Genomic DNA, 18,175 nt, shown 5'->3' on the forward strand with positions numbered 1-18,175 from the left:
TCCCTGTATGGATGTGTCACGGGAGAGAGCATCCCCTCAGCTGCTGTGTGTGGAAGAGCTTATGTACCATAGTGCAGTGTGTCTACTTATTCTCACTGTGTGATTATTATCGAAGGTGTAGTTTGTGGTGCTGTTGAATTGTATTGCATTTAACAGGGCAGTGTTTCTGTTAGTCAGCCCAGCTTTTTGCCTTACATTGGTTTGACAGGGAGTCTAGGCACATGTTGGTTTAATACAACATAATCCAGTTTAAATACATTTTACTGACATAGAAGTCTTAAGAACCATTTGCCACAGCAACCATTATTAATTTATATTATTTAATTCCCCAAAAAGTTGTCTAAAGATGTTGATAAAAACAAATGTTGATGGTTGCAAATCATTAAACCTTATATTTAATGCAAATAGTGCAAAGACAACATGTTACACACTGTGGATGACAAAATCCTCAAATCTTTTGAGACACATTGTTCTGAAATTGTTGAACTATTTGCTCACGCAGTCTCTCACAGAGTGATGAACCTCCTCCCATCTTTACTTCTGAGAGACTTGGGCTCTTTTCTAAACCTAGTAAGCCATACGTACTGCATACTGTGTTTGAATTTAGTACAAAGTATGACTGTTCTGTTGGATCTGTTCTGCAGGATGCTGGGTCAGGCATCGCTGGATTTCCGATTTCGAAAAGCAGAAGTAAACAACAACCAAACTGATAGCGAAACTGCTTCTTTAGCATCACTTCTGATTTAAAAAGTTAAGAGGTGGTTATATGGAATTTGATAATTTCACAGCACCTAAAAACGGAGTTTGCCTCCGTCAAAAAAGAAGAAAAAAATAAAAGCGGAACGAGCGCTGTGCATTGTGGGAAACAGTATGTGAGGGAGACTGGTCCGCTGCATACTGAGAAATTTTCCTGACTCAGTACGACATCTGGGTAGATTTGGCATACTGCAGATTTTGCTCTTGTTCACATACTACATAGGCTACTGAATTTTGGCCAAATCAGTACGTACTGCCAGTATAGTAGACGGATTTGAAAACAGCCATTGACTCTCTAGAATGCCCTTTACATAACATGTCATGTTGCAAACCTGTTGCAAATAAATTTAATTAGCTGGGAGATGTTCCTCTATGAGTTTTAGCATTACACACATTTTTAATGTTTTACATCCATGTCCCTATTTTTTTAATAACATGTTTCAGGCATCAAATACAAATTAAGCATATGTTTTTCATAAAGCAATTAAAAGATGTCAGTTTCAAAATTTGATATGTTTTCTTTGCACTATTCCCAATCAAATACAGTTTACATGTTTGCAAACCCTTTAAATAGTTTTTGGAATTGGGGCTTTAAATCTGATAATTACACATTTCAAAAACTCCAAAACCAGCAGCTATGCAAGTGAATCAACATCTTACAAATCTAGTTTTAATTAAAGCTGAATGAAGGTCTTGTTGCACCTGTTGCAGGACTGTTGGATCAAATTGTATGTGTGGATTATCACTTTCAAATCTAAAAATGTCAATATTTTGTGCAATCAAAAAGTCATACTCAAGAGTGGGTGTTATAATCGTGGGGCCTGCTTTAAATCCAATCCATTCATTTCACTACAGTCCAACTATAATAAAAAAAATTTTTTTTACATTTAGAACCACATGGTCACATAAATAGGCAAAGATCACCTTGGGCTCCACTGGTAGAGCAGGCTCCCCATGTACAGAGGCTACAGTCCTCATCACACTGGTTGTTGGATCGATTCTCGGTCACTGCATGATTTAGTGCATGTCATTCCCCTTTCTCTTCCCCACATTTCCCACCTCTTAAGCTGTTCAAAAGCTGCAAAAATAATCTTAAATAAACGGAAACTAATTATCTGCATCAGCTCATGCAGCTGTAAGTGGAGGCTATGCGATGCTAACCCCTGTAGCATGGTTATAACTCCAGCCCTCTAAAATTACAGCCCTCGAAGTAATCAAACCATAAGTAGCAGATTCCTTCTTCACACCACTGTAGTGCATTAATGGCGGTTAAGTGCAGCATGTAAACTGGCCACTGAGACTGTTTATCTTGATTGCCTTCTTCTCCAACATGTGCCCCATTTATTTAAGTGCCCTAGTCTTCCTGAGTGTAGATTGTGCGTTGTACCTTTAAATGTTAAACAATGGACCAAGCCGTTTCAGTGCATGTTCCCAAGTATTTGCTCTGAAAGCCACATCTGAAAGCTCAGTCTTTGAAAGATGTCAGGAATTAGCCTTATGCAACACTACACCTGTCAGTCACACAGCCACAAAAACAATGACGCAAGTGCCAGAAATCATCATTTATTCCTTAATTCACTCGTGTCCCCTTAAACATGTCTTATCTCAACTCTTTGAGAGGTCTTACCTGATTTACACCTTGATAAGCAAAGTACATATAAACCAAGACCTTTTCAAATGAATACTCTTCAGGTAGCAGGGCTTCTTCTTCTTCTTCTTCTTCTTCTTCTTCTTCTTCTTCTTCTTCTTCTTCTTCTTCTTCTTCTTCTTCTTCTTCTTCTTCTTCTTCTTCTTCTTCTTCTTCTTCTTCTTCTTCTTCTTCTTCCTCTACCTTTGGATCAGAAGAATTTAACATTTTTGACACAGCTACTCTTTGATGGTTGTCATATCAAGAAGTATTCCAGAGTTTCCCGCACATTGAGGATACAATGATGAACATTTGTAAAATTGTAGTCCCTATTAGATTGCCATCCCCAACTAATGATATTGACGACCTCTTGTTGCTCTCTGCCTCTTGCATCTGAAAACCAGCACCGCCTGACTCACACTCTGCAGGTGCTCAGAGAGTAATAGGACAGGGAGGTCTTGCAGTGCTTCCCTTCTGTTAATGCACTATATTAAGCCATATTGGAAATGCTTTGCTCAACATATCTGCAGTCAAGCAAGTGTGACGTAAACAGGGCAGGGTTTGAGCCTCCTACCGAACAGCTGCAGTGTTCCTGCCTGTCAATCAAGTCAGCTGTGCCTCTTATAATTGAAAACTTAGTATCTTCGAAATTGCCGCGTCATGTATCTAGTCCGAACCACATATTTAGCTTTATTTTTAAACTAGGTTCCTACATATCCTTACATATCCTCTTGGATTTCTGTGCATGCTTAATGAGACTCTGTACTCAGATATAATGTTTGCATTTGTATCATTTTAAACCAAATCTCCAGGGGCCTTAAGGTCACAGACATGTTCTTTATTATTACAAGGTACTACAGGTCCAGAGGTAACATTAGCCTTGTGCACTAAAGAGCTTTAGATTATTAGATATTCCAAATCCACAGTGTGGATGTAATGCATCACAGAATCATCAGATCAGAAATCAGGTGCAGAACAGCTTCAGAAGTGTTCAGATGTTGAGCATGCTCCATAGCAGAAATACCTGTTAGAGGTACACAACCTTTTGTTGCTATGCTGCAGCAGGTCAAATCAAGAGCAACTTGGTTAACTAACTCAGGGACCCTTATATATTTCAGCCATGAACAAATGTCAGACTCTATCAGAGCTCTGCCTTCTGATAACCCAAGCAGCAACTTTGTAATGTATCTCATGTTAGTAGCTTGTTTAGTGTGCATTACGTGTCGCGTGGCTCTGGATGTAAGTAATTTCAGGTTGACTGGCAATTCGCTCTGTGGCTGTCCTGCCTGTAGCCTTAGGCAGTGGGGTTGCAGTAGGGAGGGAGTGCCAGCACCAGTCAATTACCAGTTAATAAACAGTGGAAGTTTTCTATTAGTGCTTGTTAGTGCGTGTAAAAAATTGTTGGTATGTGGAATTGGAGGAAAGCACTGTGACTGTGGAGTGAGAAAAAAAATGCAGCCATAATTTCTTTCCCTGGGTGTAATATACAGCACCCAGTAGCAGCGCTTTATGAGATAATATTTGTTATTTGATTTTCAGCAGGCTAAACACTGCAATATATGGTATTTGCAGACTCATTTTTTTCGTTTGTACAGTCCAGAAATGTGTGCTCAGGATTTTCACCTAATGCAGTATTTCATGAGTTACTACAGATCACTCTTTCCAAAAAGGAGAATACATTACATAAGCATAGTGTATGCCAAACAGCTCTGTGCTGGCTGCAGAGTGTCTCGTCAATTATAGTTTTACAGGCCCCCATGGATATGATGCATAGACACTTTGGATAGCAGTTGTCGCAGGTATTATGTGTGATATATCCACCTATACATCTGGGTTTACTGTGCTTACTAAGGAACACTGCTGCAAGGAAGAACAGAGCACCTCAGTAGCCTCAACATCAGGTTGATTTGGGGAAGTCGTCCAAACCATAGACTGTATAAATAGTGGACGTAGTATCCTTGCCGTTACCCGTCTGTTGTGAAGCGCTGTTTTGAAGCCAATCGGCAGCCATATTGGAAATGTTGAACTCAACCTAACTTCTGTCGAGCAATTGTGACGTAAAGAGGCAGACTTTGAGCCTCCTAGCCAACAGTTACAGTGTTCCCACCTGTCAATCAAGTCATCAGTGCCTCTCATAATGGAAAACTCGCAATCTTATTATGAGTCATGAAAAAATTTACCTCCCGTACAGTGTGTGCCGATTTTGAAATGAGCTATCCAGACTACACTCATTTTTTTGTGCCTGGCTTTAACATGTTTAATTTCTGCTGTAACGATCAACATTTTTTTAGTTAGTGTGCATGTGGTTTCCGGTCCTTCTGGAGCCAGCTTCAAGCGGACACTCGATGAACTGCGGTTTTTAACACTTCCACATTGGCTTCAATTGTCGCGGCGGGAGGTAGCCGCTCGGTCCAGATCAAGGGGACGACGTTCTGTCAGGCTCAGAGCAAAGAGCATAAATCATTGAAACCATACTCTCTCATGTAAGACTCTTTATGTAAAGTTGACTTAGCCTGTGGTTTTAAAAGTAAAGCCAAGTGCCTGCATACTTTTCATGGCCAGGAGGGGGTGACTGCACTGGTTCAAAAACAATATATTATTTCTCTGCAACCAGAAACTCTTTTCAGTTACCTCTAGTGATGTGTCGGTCGCGAACGATCCGGCTCTAAGAGCTGGCTCTTTTAAGTGAACGATGGGAGCTGGCTCCTGTCTGGGAGACGTTTTTTTTTTTTTTCTCGTCTTTTTCTGTTTAAGCCTAACGTGATTGGTCAAGACATGGTGGCGTCTTGACCAATCACGTGTCTACATTGAGCACAACGGGGAGGGGAGGGGTTACAGACACACACAGCACAGTGAGCACACTAACAGGAGGAAGACGAGAGGGAGAATTTGCGCTACAGACAGAGAACGCACTGGAAAGGTGAGAAAACGAGTGACTGCAGGAAACACAGTAAACTTTAGACACAGTTCAGTGGCATAGACTGTTTAAAGGCAGAGTGTAGACTGTGCAAGGTGACAGTGTCATCAATCAGGGTACACAAAAAATCTGCAAAGGTACATTAAAACTGTCTGTGAAGGATCTCAGTCAACCAAGTCATGGTATTAGAACTGTTTATCCATCAGTGCAATAAGTGAAGAATAAAGACAGTGAAGGGAACCTGCTGTTAATGAAGGTGTTTAAAAGTTTATAATAATAAATATACAATCAGAGATTGGACGTTTTGTCTAATTGAGATGGGTCTTGTTTTTGTACTTTATAGTTATTTTTTTTAGAACACTACTCCGTGTTGAGTATATAAATAAAGCCTTAATATTAATAATAAACATTTGATGTAATGTATGTTTTTTACATTAGTTATTCATTTTACATATAGGCCTAATTTTACATTATTTTGGGTCATACATTAATTCAAACAAGAAAAAATCTGAGGAGCCACTTGGGAGCCGAAAGAGCCGGCTCTTTGTAGTGAGCCGAGCCAAAAGAACCGGCTCTCTAAAAGAGCCGGAATTCCCATCACTAGTTACCTCAGCTCATGATTTTATGGTCTCAATTGCTAGTTTTAAATCTTCTTCAATACATCAATGTTTCATTTTTGTAAATGATGGCCCCATTAGAGTCAAACAGATGATAAAGTATTGTTTGCTTGAGGGCATGGCTATCCTCAATTGAAAAGTCTCTACCATGGCAACTTGTCAATAATGAATGAGGCATTTCCATTCTCATGATACCACTCTGGATCCAAAAAAAGGAGGGAAAGACAAAAATGCAGAACTCATGATGTCAACTTTGCACATAATTGTCCCATTTAGAGCAGGGGTTCCCAAACGTTTCATTCCGCAACCCCCAAAAATATCGATGCCAAAGACTTGGGACCCCCACTATCCCTCGAAGTGATAAAATGTTGCTTCATACTTCATTTAGTTGATCTATGTGGCTGTGTTTCCCGTGCTGCTGAGATGCTGATGCTTCTTTGTAAATTTACTGTAACTAACCTGAACTCTGAACCTAAACTCAGGAGTCATCTGGCAACAAAGAAAGGCAGAAATTCTATTTAAAAAAAAAAACATTTGCATGTTTTTATTTTAAATTTAACTACTATTACTATGTACTATTTAACTACAGGTCTCCCTTGAAAAAGAGATATTTGATCTCAATTGGACCAACCTGGTTAAATAAAGGTTAAATAAAAAGAATAAAAATTTTCATTATATTTTTTAAATAATTGGTAAAATATATCATTTTAAATTACTTAGAAAAAAATAGAAAAATGTTCTGTAAGATTTCTTGCAACCCCTCCTCTAGTGTCTCACGACCCCCCCAGGGAGTCTCGTTCCCCTCCCCTTTGGGAACAACTGGTTTAGAGCACCATGAATGAAGCGGTGTATGCCTGAGGACTATGCCACCTGTGATAGACTTGTCCTTAGCACAACTGTCAATCACAAAGGTGACATTATAGATTATATTTCTAATCAGGCTCAGCTTTGTGGGCCACGTATGTGTGCACAAATTTGACAAATTTGACTCTGGTGAACTTTGCTCTCTTGGTACAAACATGAGACATAAAAATGCTTGCTAATATGTACAGGCATATAATTTATTAAACGTTAAACCAATATCTGCAGGGTACATTGTGTTCTTATGTTAAATTTACACGAGATAGAAGGTTTCATTTTACAGTATTTACGTTAAAAACTGCATGCATGGTTGCATGTCAGATGAGAGGTTCAGGCATGTTTCCATACAGTGAACATAGATCCTCTTTTGTACTGGCTCAGACGAAGATACGACCGAGGGTTACTGCACAGTGTTCGTTCTGAAGCAAACTGAGTTTCTCTTTACAGCAGCTGTCAATCAAAGCAAACTCGGATGTAAAACCCCGTTTTTTAACCTCTAGTAACTTACGAAAAATAAACTTTTTAGAAAAAAGAGGCCTTGAACACAAAACAGTCAAATAATAACTATATCACCACAGCATATGGAGGTGAGAAACGACTAATATTTATTTTTTAAAGTTTGACCGCAGCCCCATCCAAATGAATCGAGGAGACAGAGTTTTTGACCTATACTGCAGCCAGCCACTAGGGGGAGCAGTTTTTGTGGCAGCCTCACTACGAGCAGAGCAAGATGACGTCCACTTTATATACAGTCTATGGTTTTTAACGTGCTGGCTGTTGTGTGTGACCAAGTTGTAAAAATAAATAAAACTAATAGATGACATCCACTTCTCATATACAAGCCATAATAACACCACTACCAATAACTCCCACTCCCTGTATTGATGAATCCATTGAGCAAAGAGCTGTAGCAGTGTGTTACTTGGCCAAAAATATTCTCATTAGTTAGAAGACATTCAAAATAAATGGTGCCATCCATTTCATCCTGCAGGAGCTGCTCTCATTACACACTTTTTACATTAATCTTCCAGAAAAGCATTGGATGCTCCTCTGCTGCCGTAGACACCTGGAAACGGCATATGGGCTGGTGCCCTCTTGGGTAACCGGTTGGGCGGACTCTTTGTCGACTATTCGGTCATTGGTAACCAGCAGCTGGGAGGCCGCCCCTCTCATCACATCAACAAATCTCGCTTTAATTAGCTCACCTGCCCGTTTCCTCCCTTTTCCTCGGCACGCTCCCCAAAGTACTCCCATCAAACCCCCCTCCGCCGGCTTAGAGGCTCACCTTCCTCTCTCATCATGCCTCCACACCTGGAAATAGCTTCAGCTTATGACCCTACCTACAGCTCCACACACAAACACACATGCATGTACTCTGTGCTATAACCAAGACTGACAATTGACTTGGAAAAAGAGAGGATCTCATTGATTTTTAAATGGGGCCTCACAGATACCTTATTAGCATTAGGATCTCCACTGATACGGTCATAGCAGAGGACCCCCATGTCCTTTTGTACCTGTCGATATTATTTGCACATTCACAGGTGGAAATGATCTCCCAGGCTTTTTTGTTGTGCTCACCCCGGCCCTTTCCATCAGCTGTTTAAAAAGTTCAATAAACTGAGCCCAGGTTTACTGTATCGATCACGGTCACTGTCTGCACATCTGTGGGCACATAATCTATAAGCCTTGGTTTTCCCTGTATACTCCCAGTCTTGTGGACCATTAACATAAACAGAGTTGCTTCATGTGACAGTCTGAGAGTTTCATTCAAATGAAAATATGCTAATCATTGCATAATTGTGTGGATTTAAATAATAGTCCTGTATGGGAAGAAGTGCTATTTAACATATTAAGCATAATAGGATGTCATTACCAAACATCTAATTGCTTGTAAATATTCCAAATTAGATTTTCTTTTTATAACCGCAATCATATCACAAAAAGTAGGCGTCGGATTTTTCAAATGCTTGATATCTCATTAAGGAACAAGCCTCTTCATTTACACAGCAGCTCTTTATCTGAATGATCCCAGCGTACAATCCTGCCTTTGAATACCTTATGAAGCAGTGATGGGACCGCTCTGACGGAGTGAATAGATCCCACAAGCATCGCTAGACTGACTCTGGAGAGCGCTAACATACAAAGCAATCTAGGCCTGGCAAGATTGGCCTGCGATGCTCGCCGGTCTCGGGTGACTGATAAAATCCAACCACCATTGAACTACCAGCGTCGTCTGTTAAAGTGTTCCAGTCCCTCTGGTCCAGCAGCACTCTCCCTCTCTTAACCACAGGGCCTCCATATGGACACCTATTACGGCTGCCGCTTAATTACCTATAAAAAAAAATGCTTCTGTGCACTTGACAGAGGGGGACAGAGAGGGAAGGCAGAAACAAAGGAACAAGAGCAGACATCTCAAAAACACCAGGAAAGGAGGAATGGGAAAGAGGGACTGTGAGATTGATAGAAAGGACGAGCCGTGCATCTGTGCAGTGAATTTAAATAGATGGAGACAGACACGGGGGGGGGGGGGGGGGGGGGGGGGGAGTGAAGGAGTAACCTCGCAGCGCAGACAGGGAGAGAGGAGATCTGGCTGGTGTTCTGTTATTCTTTACGTGTGTGTGTGTTTACAAACACACAACAGGAGAGGAAAAGTGGGAGGGGCCTGGCCAGTGGAGGCTATAAATTACCTGTGATTGATGCTTGCCGCTGAGGAGGACGACAGTTAAAGACGCACGGTGCTCACCACTGAACCTCTCCTCACTCTGTCCTCCCGTTCCCAAACCCAGAAACTCACACACTCCCCCCCCCCCCAGTGCCCCAATACCACACAATTAAGTGTTCTGTCCGTCATGCAGCCACCCTCAGTGGTATGCACCAAAATAATGATAATTTCCTCACAGGATGGACGGCTGTTTTGAAGAGCAGCTTTCACCACAGGGGGGTTGGATGTGTCTGCCAAAGGCTCAGTGATGTAAATGTCAACCTCCATCACTCCGTTTCAGGCAAACAAATCTGCCATAAGTCTGAGGAATATAGATTTTCTTCAATTTCAGAGATTGTGCCCCTTTGTCAGATATAAACAGTGCTTTGGTTGATGATTTTAATATACGCACCCTTGTGAGTAAACAGCCCTATTAGTTAAAAAACAGAACCAAAGGTAACACCAGAACGAAGCCCCAAAACAACATCTAATTATGCAGAAAAATGATTGCGTTTTAAATAGGCCAAAACCCTGATATTTGACTCCAATAAGAGCTGAAAGATCAAACTTTGTTTACGTATATGCTTGGGGTTTTATCATGTTGATAATTGTGAAAGTGATTTCTATGGAGCCAAAACAATGACTTTAATGTTTGGTATTGAAAATAAAATTTGGCATTGAAAACACACTCTGAAACTGAAAAAAAAACATTGGCATTGAAACACTTATATTGAAAAAAAATTTAACTGCATCAAAACAGGTATTGGCATTGAAAACGTTTCATTGAAGTTAAAATCACAAACATCAAATTTTATATTATTTAATTTATAGCAATTTTTGCATTCTAATATTTTTTTTAATGACAATCATTATTTTTCTTCAATGACAGATTTTTTTTCAATGACGTTTTTCTTTTTTCGAATGCAGTTCTTTTCAATGATTGAATTTTCAGTTCCAACTTTTTGTCACTGTTTTGGCGTGGAGGGGAGGGTTTGAGGGGAGGGGCTAGGAGGGCGTGATTTGTATTGTTTTTCACATGTCGTCACAGACTCATGGAACGCCCCCCCCTGCAGGGCAAGGAAACATACAGTCTATGCTAACTACCTAAGGGCTACGGGGAAATGACCGGACTCTGTTACCAACTACGTGTTTAAACACTTAAAAAGTGCCGAACAGTTGTTTATCAGGTATATGACGAGGAGATAAGCCCGGGTTCTGCTTCTTACAGGAATATTTTATTGTTTTTGAAGTGGGGTTGTATGAGTTTCATGTTACCGATAGATGCTAGCCACAGTAGTTTGTGATCTGCTGGAATATCTTAATTCCCAAAGGTCGAAGAAGACTGTTGTTGAGTCTTGCTTGTGACAGCAAGAAGTTTTCTCGGTTCATTGTGTGTAAACTGTGTGCATTAGCTCACAGTTTACACACCTGCACCACCGGGTAACCTTTCTGTAAGGAAGAGACAGTTTTACACGTCTGAATGAATGCAAGCAGTCATGTCACTTCGGTCTTTTTTGCCCTCCAGGCTTCTGCAGTGGTCACGTGACTGAAAATTATGCAAATTATTTGTAAATCACGCCCTCCTAGCCCCTCCCCTCAAACCCTCCCCTCCACGCCAAAACGGTGACAAAAAGTTGGAACTGAAAATTCAATCATTGAAAAAAAATCTGTCATTGAAAAAAAAGTGACATCGAAGAAAATTAATGATTGTCATTGAAAAAAATATTAGAATGCAAAAATTGCTATAAATTAAATAATATAAGATGATGTTTATTGATGTCTTTTTTGATGTTATTATTGATGTTGATGTTTGTGATTTTAACTTCAATGAAACGTTTTCAATGCCAATACCTGTTTTGATGCCGTTAAATTTTTTTTCAATATAGGCGTTTCAGTGCCAATGTTTTTTTTTCAGTTTCAGGGTGTGTTTTCAATGCCAAATTTTATTTTCAATACCAAACATTAAAGTCATCGTTTTGGCTCCATAGAAATCACTTTCACAATTATCAACATGATCAAACCCCAAGCATATACGTAAACAAAGTTTGATCTCCACATTAATTCCCATTATCAACATTTTGGTGTTAGTCTTTTTTTTGCTTGTGTCATGTTCTTTTTAGCTCCTCGCATTTTATTTAATTTTTGAGTTACTGTGATTTTAATTGTTTCTCAGGACTGAAATTTGTTTAGGGCTCACAACTGATGATATGAGCTCCTAATAAGTTATCAAAGACATGATGAGTTTTTATTTATTTTAATTATTTTCAACATCATAGATTAATACTGAAGACAACAAAACTATGAAATAATATGTTTTTGTCATAATCTGGATTACAACATTAATCAAAAAGGGCTATCCATTGTATACTAACCCTGCCTCTGAACAACATAACTGATGGTCTCAAACACATTAAGAAGGCAAGTCATTCTACAAATGAACTCTTGACAAGGCTCATGTTAATTAGAAACCATTCCAGGAGACCACTTCATGAAGCAGACTGAGAGAATCCCAAGAGTGTGCAAAGCTGTCATGTAGGAAAAAGGGGGCTACTTTACAGACTCTAAAATATAAAACATATTCTGGTTTGTTGAACACTTTTTTGTTATTAAACAATTCCATGTTTTCTTTCATAGTTTGATGTCTTTGGTATTAATGTACAGTGTTGAAAATAATTAGAATAAATAAAAAACATTGAATGAGAAGGTGTTTCCAAACTTTTGACTGGTAGTGTATGTTGGTCTGTCTTAAAGTGACCATTTCTGTCTAAGAGCAATATGCAGGTCTGAAGTGAAAAATAATAAATTAACATGTTGGGTGTATTGGACTTCAATTTTAGTTCTAAAGGCATCACAACAGGTATTGATATAATTCAACTTTGTTAAAGTGCTGGTATAATGACAACTGTAGTTCTTCTCGCCAAGAGGAGCAAATTACCTGAGGTGAAGCTGAGCTTCCTGTCAACTGCACATAATTGAAAGGCAGTCTGAAAAACAAAAGATGTAATGAAAAATAACATACAACAAATGTGTGAAATGCTGCACAAACATCTTGTGCTAAATGTATAATTATCATTCTGAAATTAGGAAATGTGTGGGTTTGTGCTGAAAAGCTACAGACAATAGTGCAACTTCAAGCGTTCCAATAGCAGGGAAGAAAATTGTAGAACGATTTTTGAAACAAATTTTAGATCTATGCAGTAAATGTTTCAAACTTGGGCCTCCATACACTTCGATTTTTCAGCTTATAATGTGCACGAGAAGCCATCTACTGCTGTGTTAAATGCCAAAGGTATTGGAGATAGTAGATTGTTGTTAGCAGGCAGTTTGTTTCCACATGCATCCCTGTGAAAAGTGACCCACCAGAGCCAGCTTTGTGGTCACTTACATGCTATCCTTCCTAACTGCATCAAAAGACTAAAAAAGAGGCACACCATTATTGTGCCGTGGTACATTTTCAATCAATACATTTTTCTTCTCTTGTAGCTTGAGGCTGCCCTCCACAATCCTGTTCACTGTGCATTGTTGGGCTTCTCTGCAGCGAGCACCTCTTTACCTCAAGGCTACCTCTGGGTAAGTAATGTGCACCTTACACACGCGCACGTTCACACATGCATGCACTTGTCTGCATCCACCCACACACTCAGCTGATGCCAAATAACTGAAATAAGACAAAGCAAAATGATGCAGATTTTACAGCCGCAGATAAATAAAGCTTTTAAGACAATTACCATGCCCGTTTACATGTCCTTCCTACATTCTGCTCTCGTTCATTAAGAAGGGATAAAAATGTATCTCAAGGCTGTGAATACGACACCCAGCGTTTTTTTTTTTTCTTTGTGAAATGTCGCCAGGAAAGTGTGAATTAAAAAGTGTAAAGGCGAGTGTGAGGTAACTGCTGCAGAGTATTTTAATGATGAGAGGGGGAAATTAGGCAGCAAGAATAACCTATTACAATCCCCGGACTGGAAGGAATTTAGCTGGATCCAGAAACGGGAGGATTTGAGATAAAATGAGACAAAGAATCTGCTAGTAATCTTTCAAATTTCCATTTTTGTTCCCTCTCCTTTTCGGAAATGGTGGGCAATTTATCAAGTAATCCCCTTTCGACCTTAAAGGTGGCTAAATCAAGTGTAGACCCTCACAGTCGCAGAGAACAGCTCGGTTTCTCAGACTTAGTTACTTTGTGGAGCTATTGTAAAAATGGAGTGGGTTCTCACTCAGATGGTAGAAGCAGATATGGTGGAGCCGGCATTAAGAGAACTCTGATATCAGTTTTGAAGGGGCAGAGGCTGCTGTGACCTTCAACTTCTGTTACAGCTCCTACCATTACTGATGACTGGAATTCACCTGACCTCTGCCTCAAGAATCATTAGGAGGAATAAAGGTGGTTTGTCCTGATGCTGTATGTGACATCGATCAAGGTGCTGACGGTTAAGTTATGAACACTGGACTGAAGGCCTGATTCACTAAAGGATTGTGCAGCTTTTTTGCCTCCTGGACCTGAGCCAATGAGCCCAAAAGACAACTGAGCAGACATCTCTGTGCACCAGTGTAGTTTGCAAAAAGACCCCTTTCTATGCAAATGACCCTCACTGCAAAAAACAATTACTTCACAAAACACAGAGTGAATTTTGGACCGTCTGCTGAGAGCATAGACAGTATAAATAATGGATGTATTATCCGTGATGTCACCCATCTGCTTCTGAAGTGCTGATCTTTACAGCAGAAATAAACATGTTTACAGCCTGGTACAAAAGACGAGTGTAGTCTGGTTAGCTCATTTCTTGGTTGGCACACACTATACAGGGGGTGAATTTTTTCATGAATCTGCAATTTTTAAGATATTAAGATTACGAGTTTTCTATTATTAGAGGCACAGCTGACTTGATTGACAGGCGGGAAAACTGTAGCTGTTGGTGAGGAGGCTCAACATCACTGGACAGAAGTTATGTTGAGGTCAACATTTCCAATATGGCTGCCGATGACGATTGGCCTCAGAATAGTGCTTCAGAAACAGATGGGTGACGTCATGGATACTACATCCATTATTTATATAGTCTATGTATAAAACATATTAGAAGAAGTAACATTAGCATGAACAAAAATCAGTGTAGATAATTATTTTGCATCACTACGTTGTGTTTTTTGGCAAACTTAAATACAATGTCAGATTTTTATTCTGTGACATTTTTTATACTTAAACAAACACCATGCTTCATTGACCTCAATAACCTTTTGACTTATGTTACACAGTTCTGAGGGATTACAAAAACAAAATACAACAGATGGCATCAAAGGAGTAAAAATGTAGATGTACACTCCAGCACATCATTTCCACCAAGAGAGCCTCAAGAGAGAATTAAATCCGAACATTTCTGCTTTCTCCAAACTCTGCAAACAAAACAAACAGATTGGACTGTATCCGGCACATCTGACCTTCTTCCAGCACAGCCATTGTTACACACTGTAAAGAACAACATGTAGCTAAAGTATAAACAAACCTGTATTCACTCACAAACCTGTGTATCCTGCAAGAGTAATTAGCAGCTGAGTTTGTCCCACCCCCGGTTGGTTCTACCTCCCTGGCAGGCTTGTCGAATAAGGGATGACACTAATCACGTTAAAGTGAGATGGGCTGTGGGGATTTTTGTGTGCTTTGATCAGAGTAATGACATTGTGTCTAATCATCCTGATACCCCAGTGTTCCCTGGTTTGTCTTCACCTTCCTCGTCCCACTTTGCTCATCATTACATCGCTAACGACGCCTTTGTGTTCCTCTTTTTTAAACTCATTCAGGAAGTTAGAATTCAGCGCAAGTGCAGATATTTAAGTGCATCTGTTTTTGAGTACATCAACAATCTGGTGACCCGTTGTTTAGGCATCCAAATGTGGGGAATAGATTTGTGCACAGTGTGTTATCACGATCATTTTCCTATGCTCCCTCGCCGCGTTGAGAGCGATCTAATTAATGCTGGCAGAGCATTTACTGTGCGGGAAGTTTTTCTGTCTCCAAAGCTGAGAGGTGAAATCTGTCCAGGGCAAGACTCCAGATTTATGTTTCTCCAAATCAGTGGCGATGACTTTGTTAGGACCCAGTGTTTGCTGGATGTCAGGCGAGAAGGGCTCTGGAGGTACACATGGATACGTGGATGTTTAATTTGTGGAGAATTCGGCAGTGAGTGGAGTCTCGCCTCTGGCCTTGGAGACACAGAGTCACTTGAAGCTGTGTTTTGTAGGGCTCCTCGCTGCAAGATAAGTCCTCCCTATCTTTTCTCAGTCTGTGCAACAGACCATTATTCGTTCTGGCTCATCCTCAAGAGCCCACAGGATCGCTCCTGTCCAGATTCTGCACGCTGATACAAATCAAACAAATGATTGCATGCAAATAAGGGTGAGTATGGAGGAGAACAGCTAAAGACTATATTTAGCTCACGTCACATTCACACGATGTGATTCATACGGAGAATAAATCTTCGTTGTCGAGCAGCAAGCAGTCGTGCCTCTCTTCCAAGAGGAACATCGTATTCTGTCTGGACCTCCACCCGGGCCGCACAAAGGCGTAATGGATGAAATTACACAGAAAACCCACAGCGACAGTTTAATTGTTTGGGAATGGGAGCAATGCCACTTTAATTGGAAATGCATCAGAGATAGAGGTTGGAGGCGTCCTGCTGTCTTCGTTTTCTCAGCATTGGCATTGACAGGCTCACACAAAGGACAATTTAAATGTGTTGCAGAGGAAATCAAGACTCTCAGCCTGTGGGGTATGATCCGCCTTGTGGAGCTTGTTATGATAGAAGGACTTTTTTGTGGGATACTTTAAGGTTGCTGTCTTGTTTGCAAGGAGGATTTTTTCACAACTTGACCTATGTTCACAAAGAGACAGACATCTAGAGGCAGTGAACGATAGAAACTCCAAATCAATCCAAATTGAGCTACTAAAAGCTTCCAGCTTTCAAAGGCTCTGTTTGTATGCTTGTTTTTTTTCTTGATTTGCACAGAGAGCAGGGTCTCGATTGTTCAGTGTCACCTTGGACATGTTGAAACCTGGAGTAGGAAAATGTCGATACACTTGAGTGAAGCAACATGTTATTTTGTTGTTCTGTTTCAGTTCTCATAAGAGTTTCAGTCTTCATTCTGAGTTGTTTACCAGCAAAGATTTTTGTCAAGTGGAGGAGTGTTTCTGATATCACCACAGTTTCCCTGAAATAAAACCAATGTGTTTTTTTTTTTTAGAATATAAATCTGTTACATAATAACCCCTTTATTGTGATTGATATTGTGACGATTCTTACTCAAGTAATACAAGAGTTGTTACTCCTGTGCGAAAATTATTATTTGGTCTTAATAATAAAAATAATAATAATTGATAATATTTAAAAAGTGCTCTTCTGAGTACTAAAATACGCTTTAAATGAAGTGCAAAAAAAAAAAATTAAATTAAATTAACTACAACACATTTTTTTCCACGCAGAAATAAAATATTTCCTGGCGTATATTTTCTTATGTGCTCTTTTTTAAGTGCCCCACCATCAGGGTGAGGAGAGCCTAAAAACACAGACTCTGCATCAACCCACTTTTCTGGGCAGTATGTGCTCATATTTTGAGACACAGGTAAAGAGATGGAGCTAACGCGGAGTTATACCCTCCTGGCAAAACAGCTAAAACACACCCAATTCTTTGAGCTCGTAGCCTTAAAAAAACCTGACAGATTTGTTGCAAAAATTCAGCCCATGGAGAGTGCGTTTGAATTTTTAAAAAGGGGCTACTTTTTCATTGTACTAGCCTGTAAATATGTTTAATTATCCTGTGAAAATGGACATTTCGACATGGGACCTAGTGGGTCTTTCTTTTAACTGCAGTTTCTTTGGCGTTAGCAGGCACCCTCAAGAAACTGCAGTTTTATGGACTGGCATACTGGCTTCATTTTTCTTCCCTGTAAGCTACAGTTGACTGAAAGTGATCCTGATGAAATTGTCGTCATCTGTGCCATGATTTAATTCTCACACAGACAGAATTAACAATGATTGCCAATCCTGATTTACTGGCTCACGCACAGTAAAAGACATGTAGATGTTTGGTGGACCATGAGTTACGAGGGGCTTTCAGGACATTTCAGGTTTTTTGTAAATTTAAACATTCCTAAAATATCCCAAAGTGAATAAATGAAGTGCTGTGAGTTGATAAAGAAATTAAAATCATAATCTAACCTTTCCCTCTTCAAAAGTAACCTTCCTCAGACTGTTTATCTAAGAAGTCAGTAGAACAGTGACTCTCTCCTGTAGACTCATAAAAGAAAAGCTCATTGTTAAACAACTCAGAGGGTTTCAGGAACTTACAACAGCCTCTCTGTTCTCAGCTGATGAAAAGATCCCACACTTTTAAGAATTGTTTGATGTTTGGGGATGACATTGTGAGTCCATTACGTAATGTGTTTAACATTCTAAGTGATATTCAAGAAAAGTGAGCGAGGAGGAGAGTTGACAAGGTCTGAAAGGATAATTGATTTGAACTTTTCTGAAAATGAAATCGCTGATAGGTAGAGAATGTGTAACCAAAGGCACTTTATCCTCTGGCCTCCGCGTTAATTTGATTAAGACAGTGAACACGTTGTAAGCATGATCTGAGGGAGGCTGGCCTGGTTTTGCTCTCTACTCGTCCTTTCTCTTTTTTATTCTGTTTCAGCAGAATAC

At 39.9% G+C, this 18,175-nt stretch overlaps 1 protein-coding gene across 1 annotated transcript in view; it reads left to right on the forward strand.

Annotated features, from left to right (window-relative positions):
* Nucleotides 1-18,175, forward strand: part of arhgef10la (Rho guanine nucleotide exchange factor (GEF) 10-like a) — a 218,187-nt gene that overhangs the window by 161,450 nt on the left and 38,562 nt on the right. The window contains exon 21 of the mRNA XM_034684285.1: nucleotides 12,966-13,052. Within this exon, the coding sequence (XP_034540176.1) occupies nucleotides 12,966-13,052 (87 nt within the window). The remainder of the gene's footprint in view (nucleotides 1-12,965; nucleotides 13,053-18,175) is intronic.

The sequence above is a fragment of the Notolabrus celidotus genome, chromosome 1 (genome assembly GCF_009762535.1).
Source record: "Notolabrus celidotus isolate fNotCel1 chromosome 1, fNotCel1.pri, whole genome shotgun sequence".
NCBI lineage: Eukaryota > Metazoa > Chordata > Actinopteri > Labriformes > Labridae > Notolabrus > Notolabrus celidotus.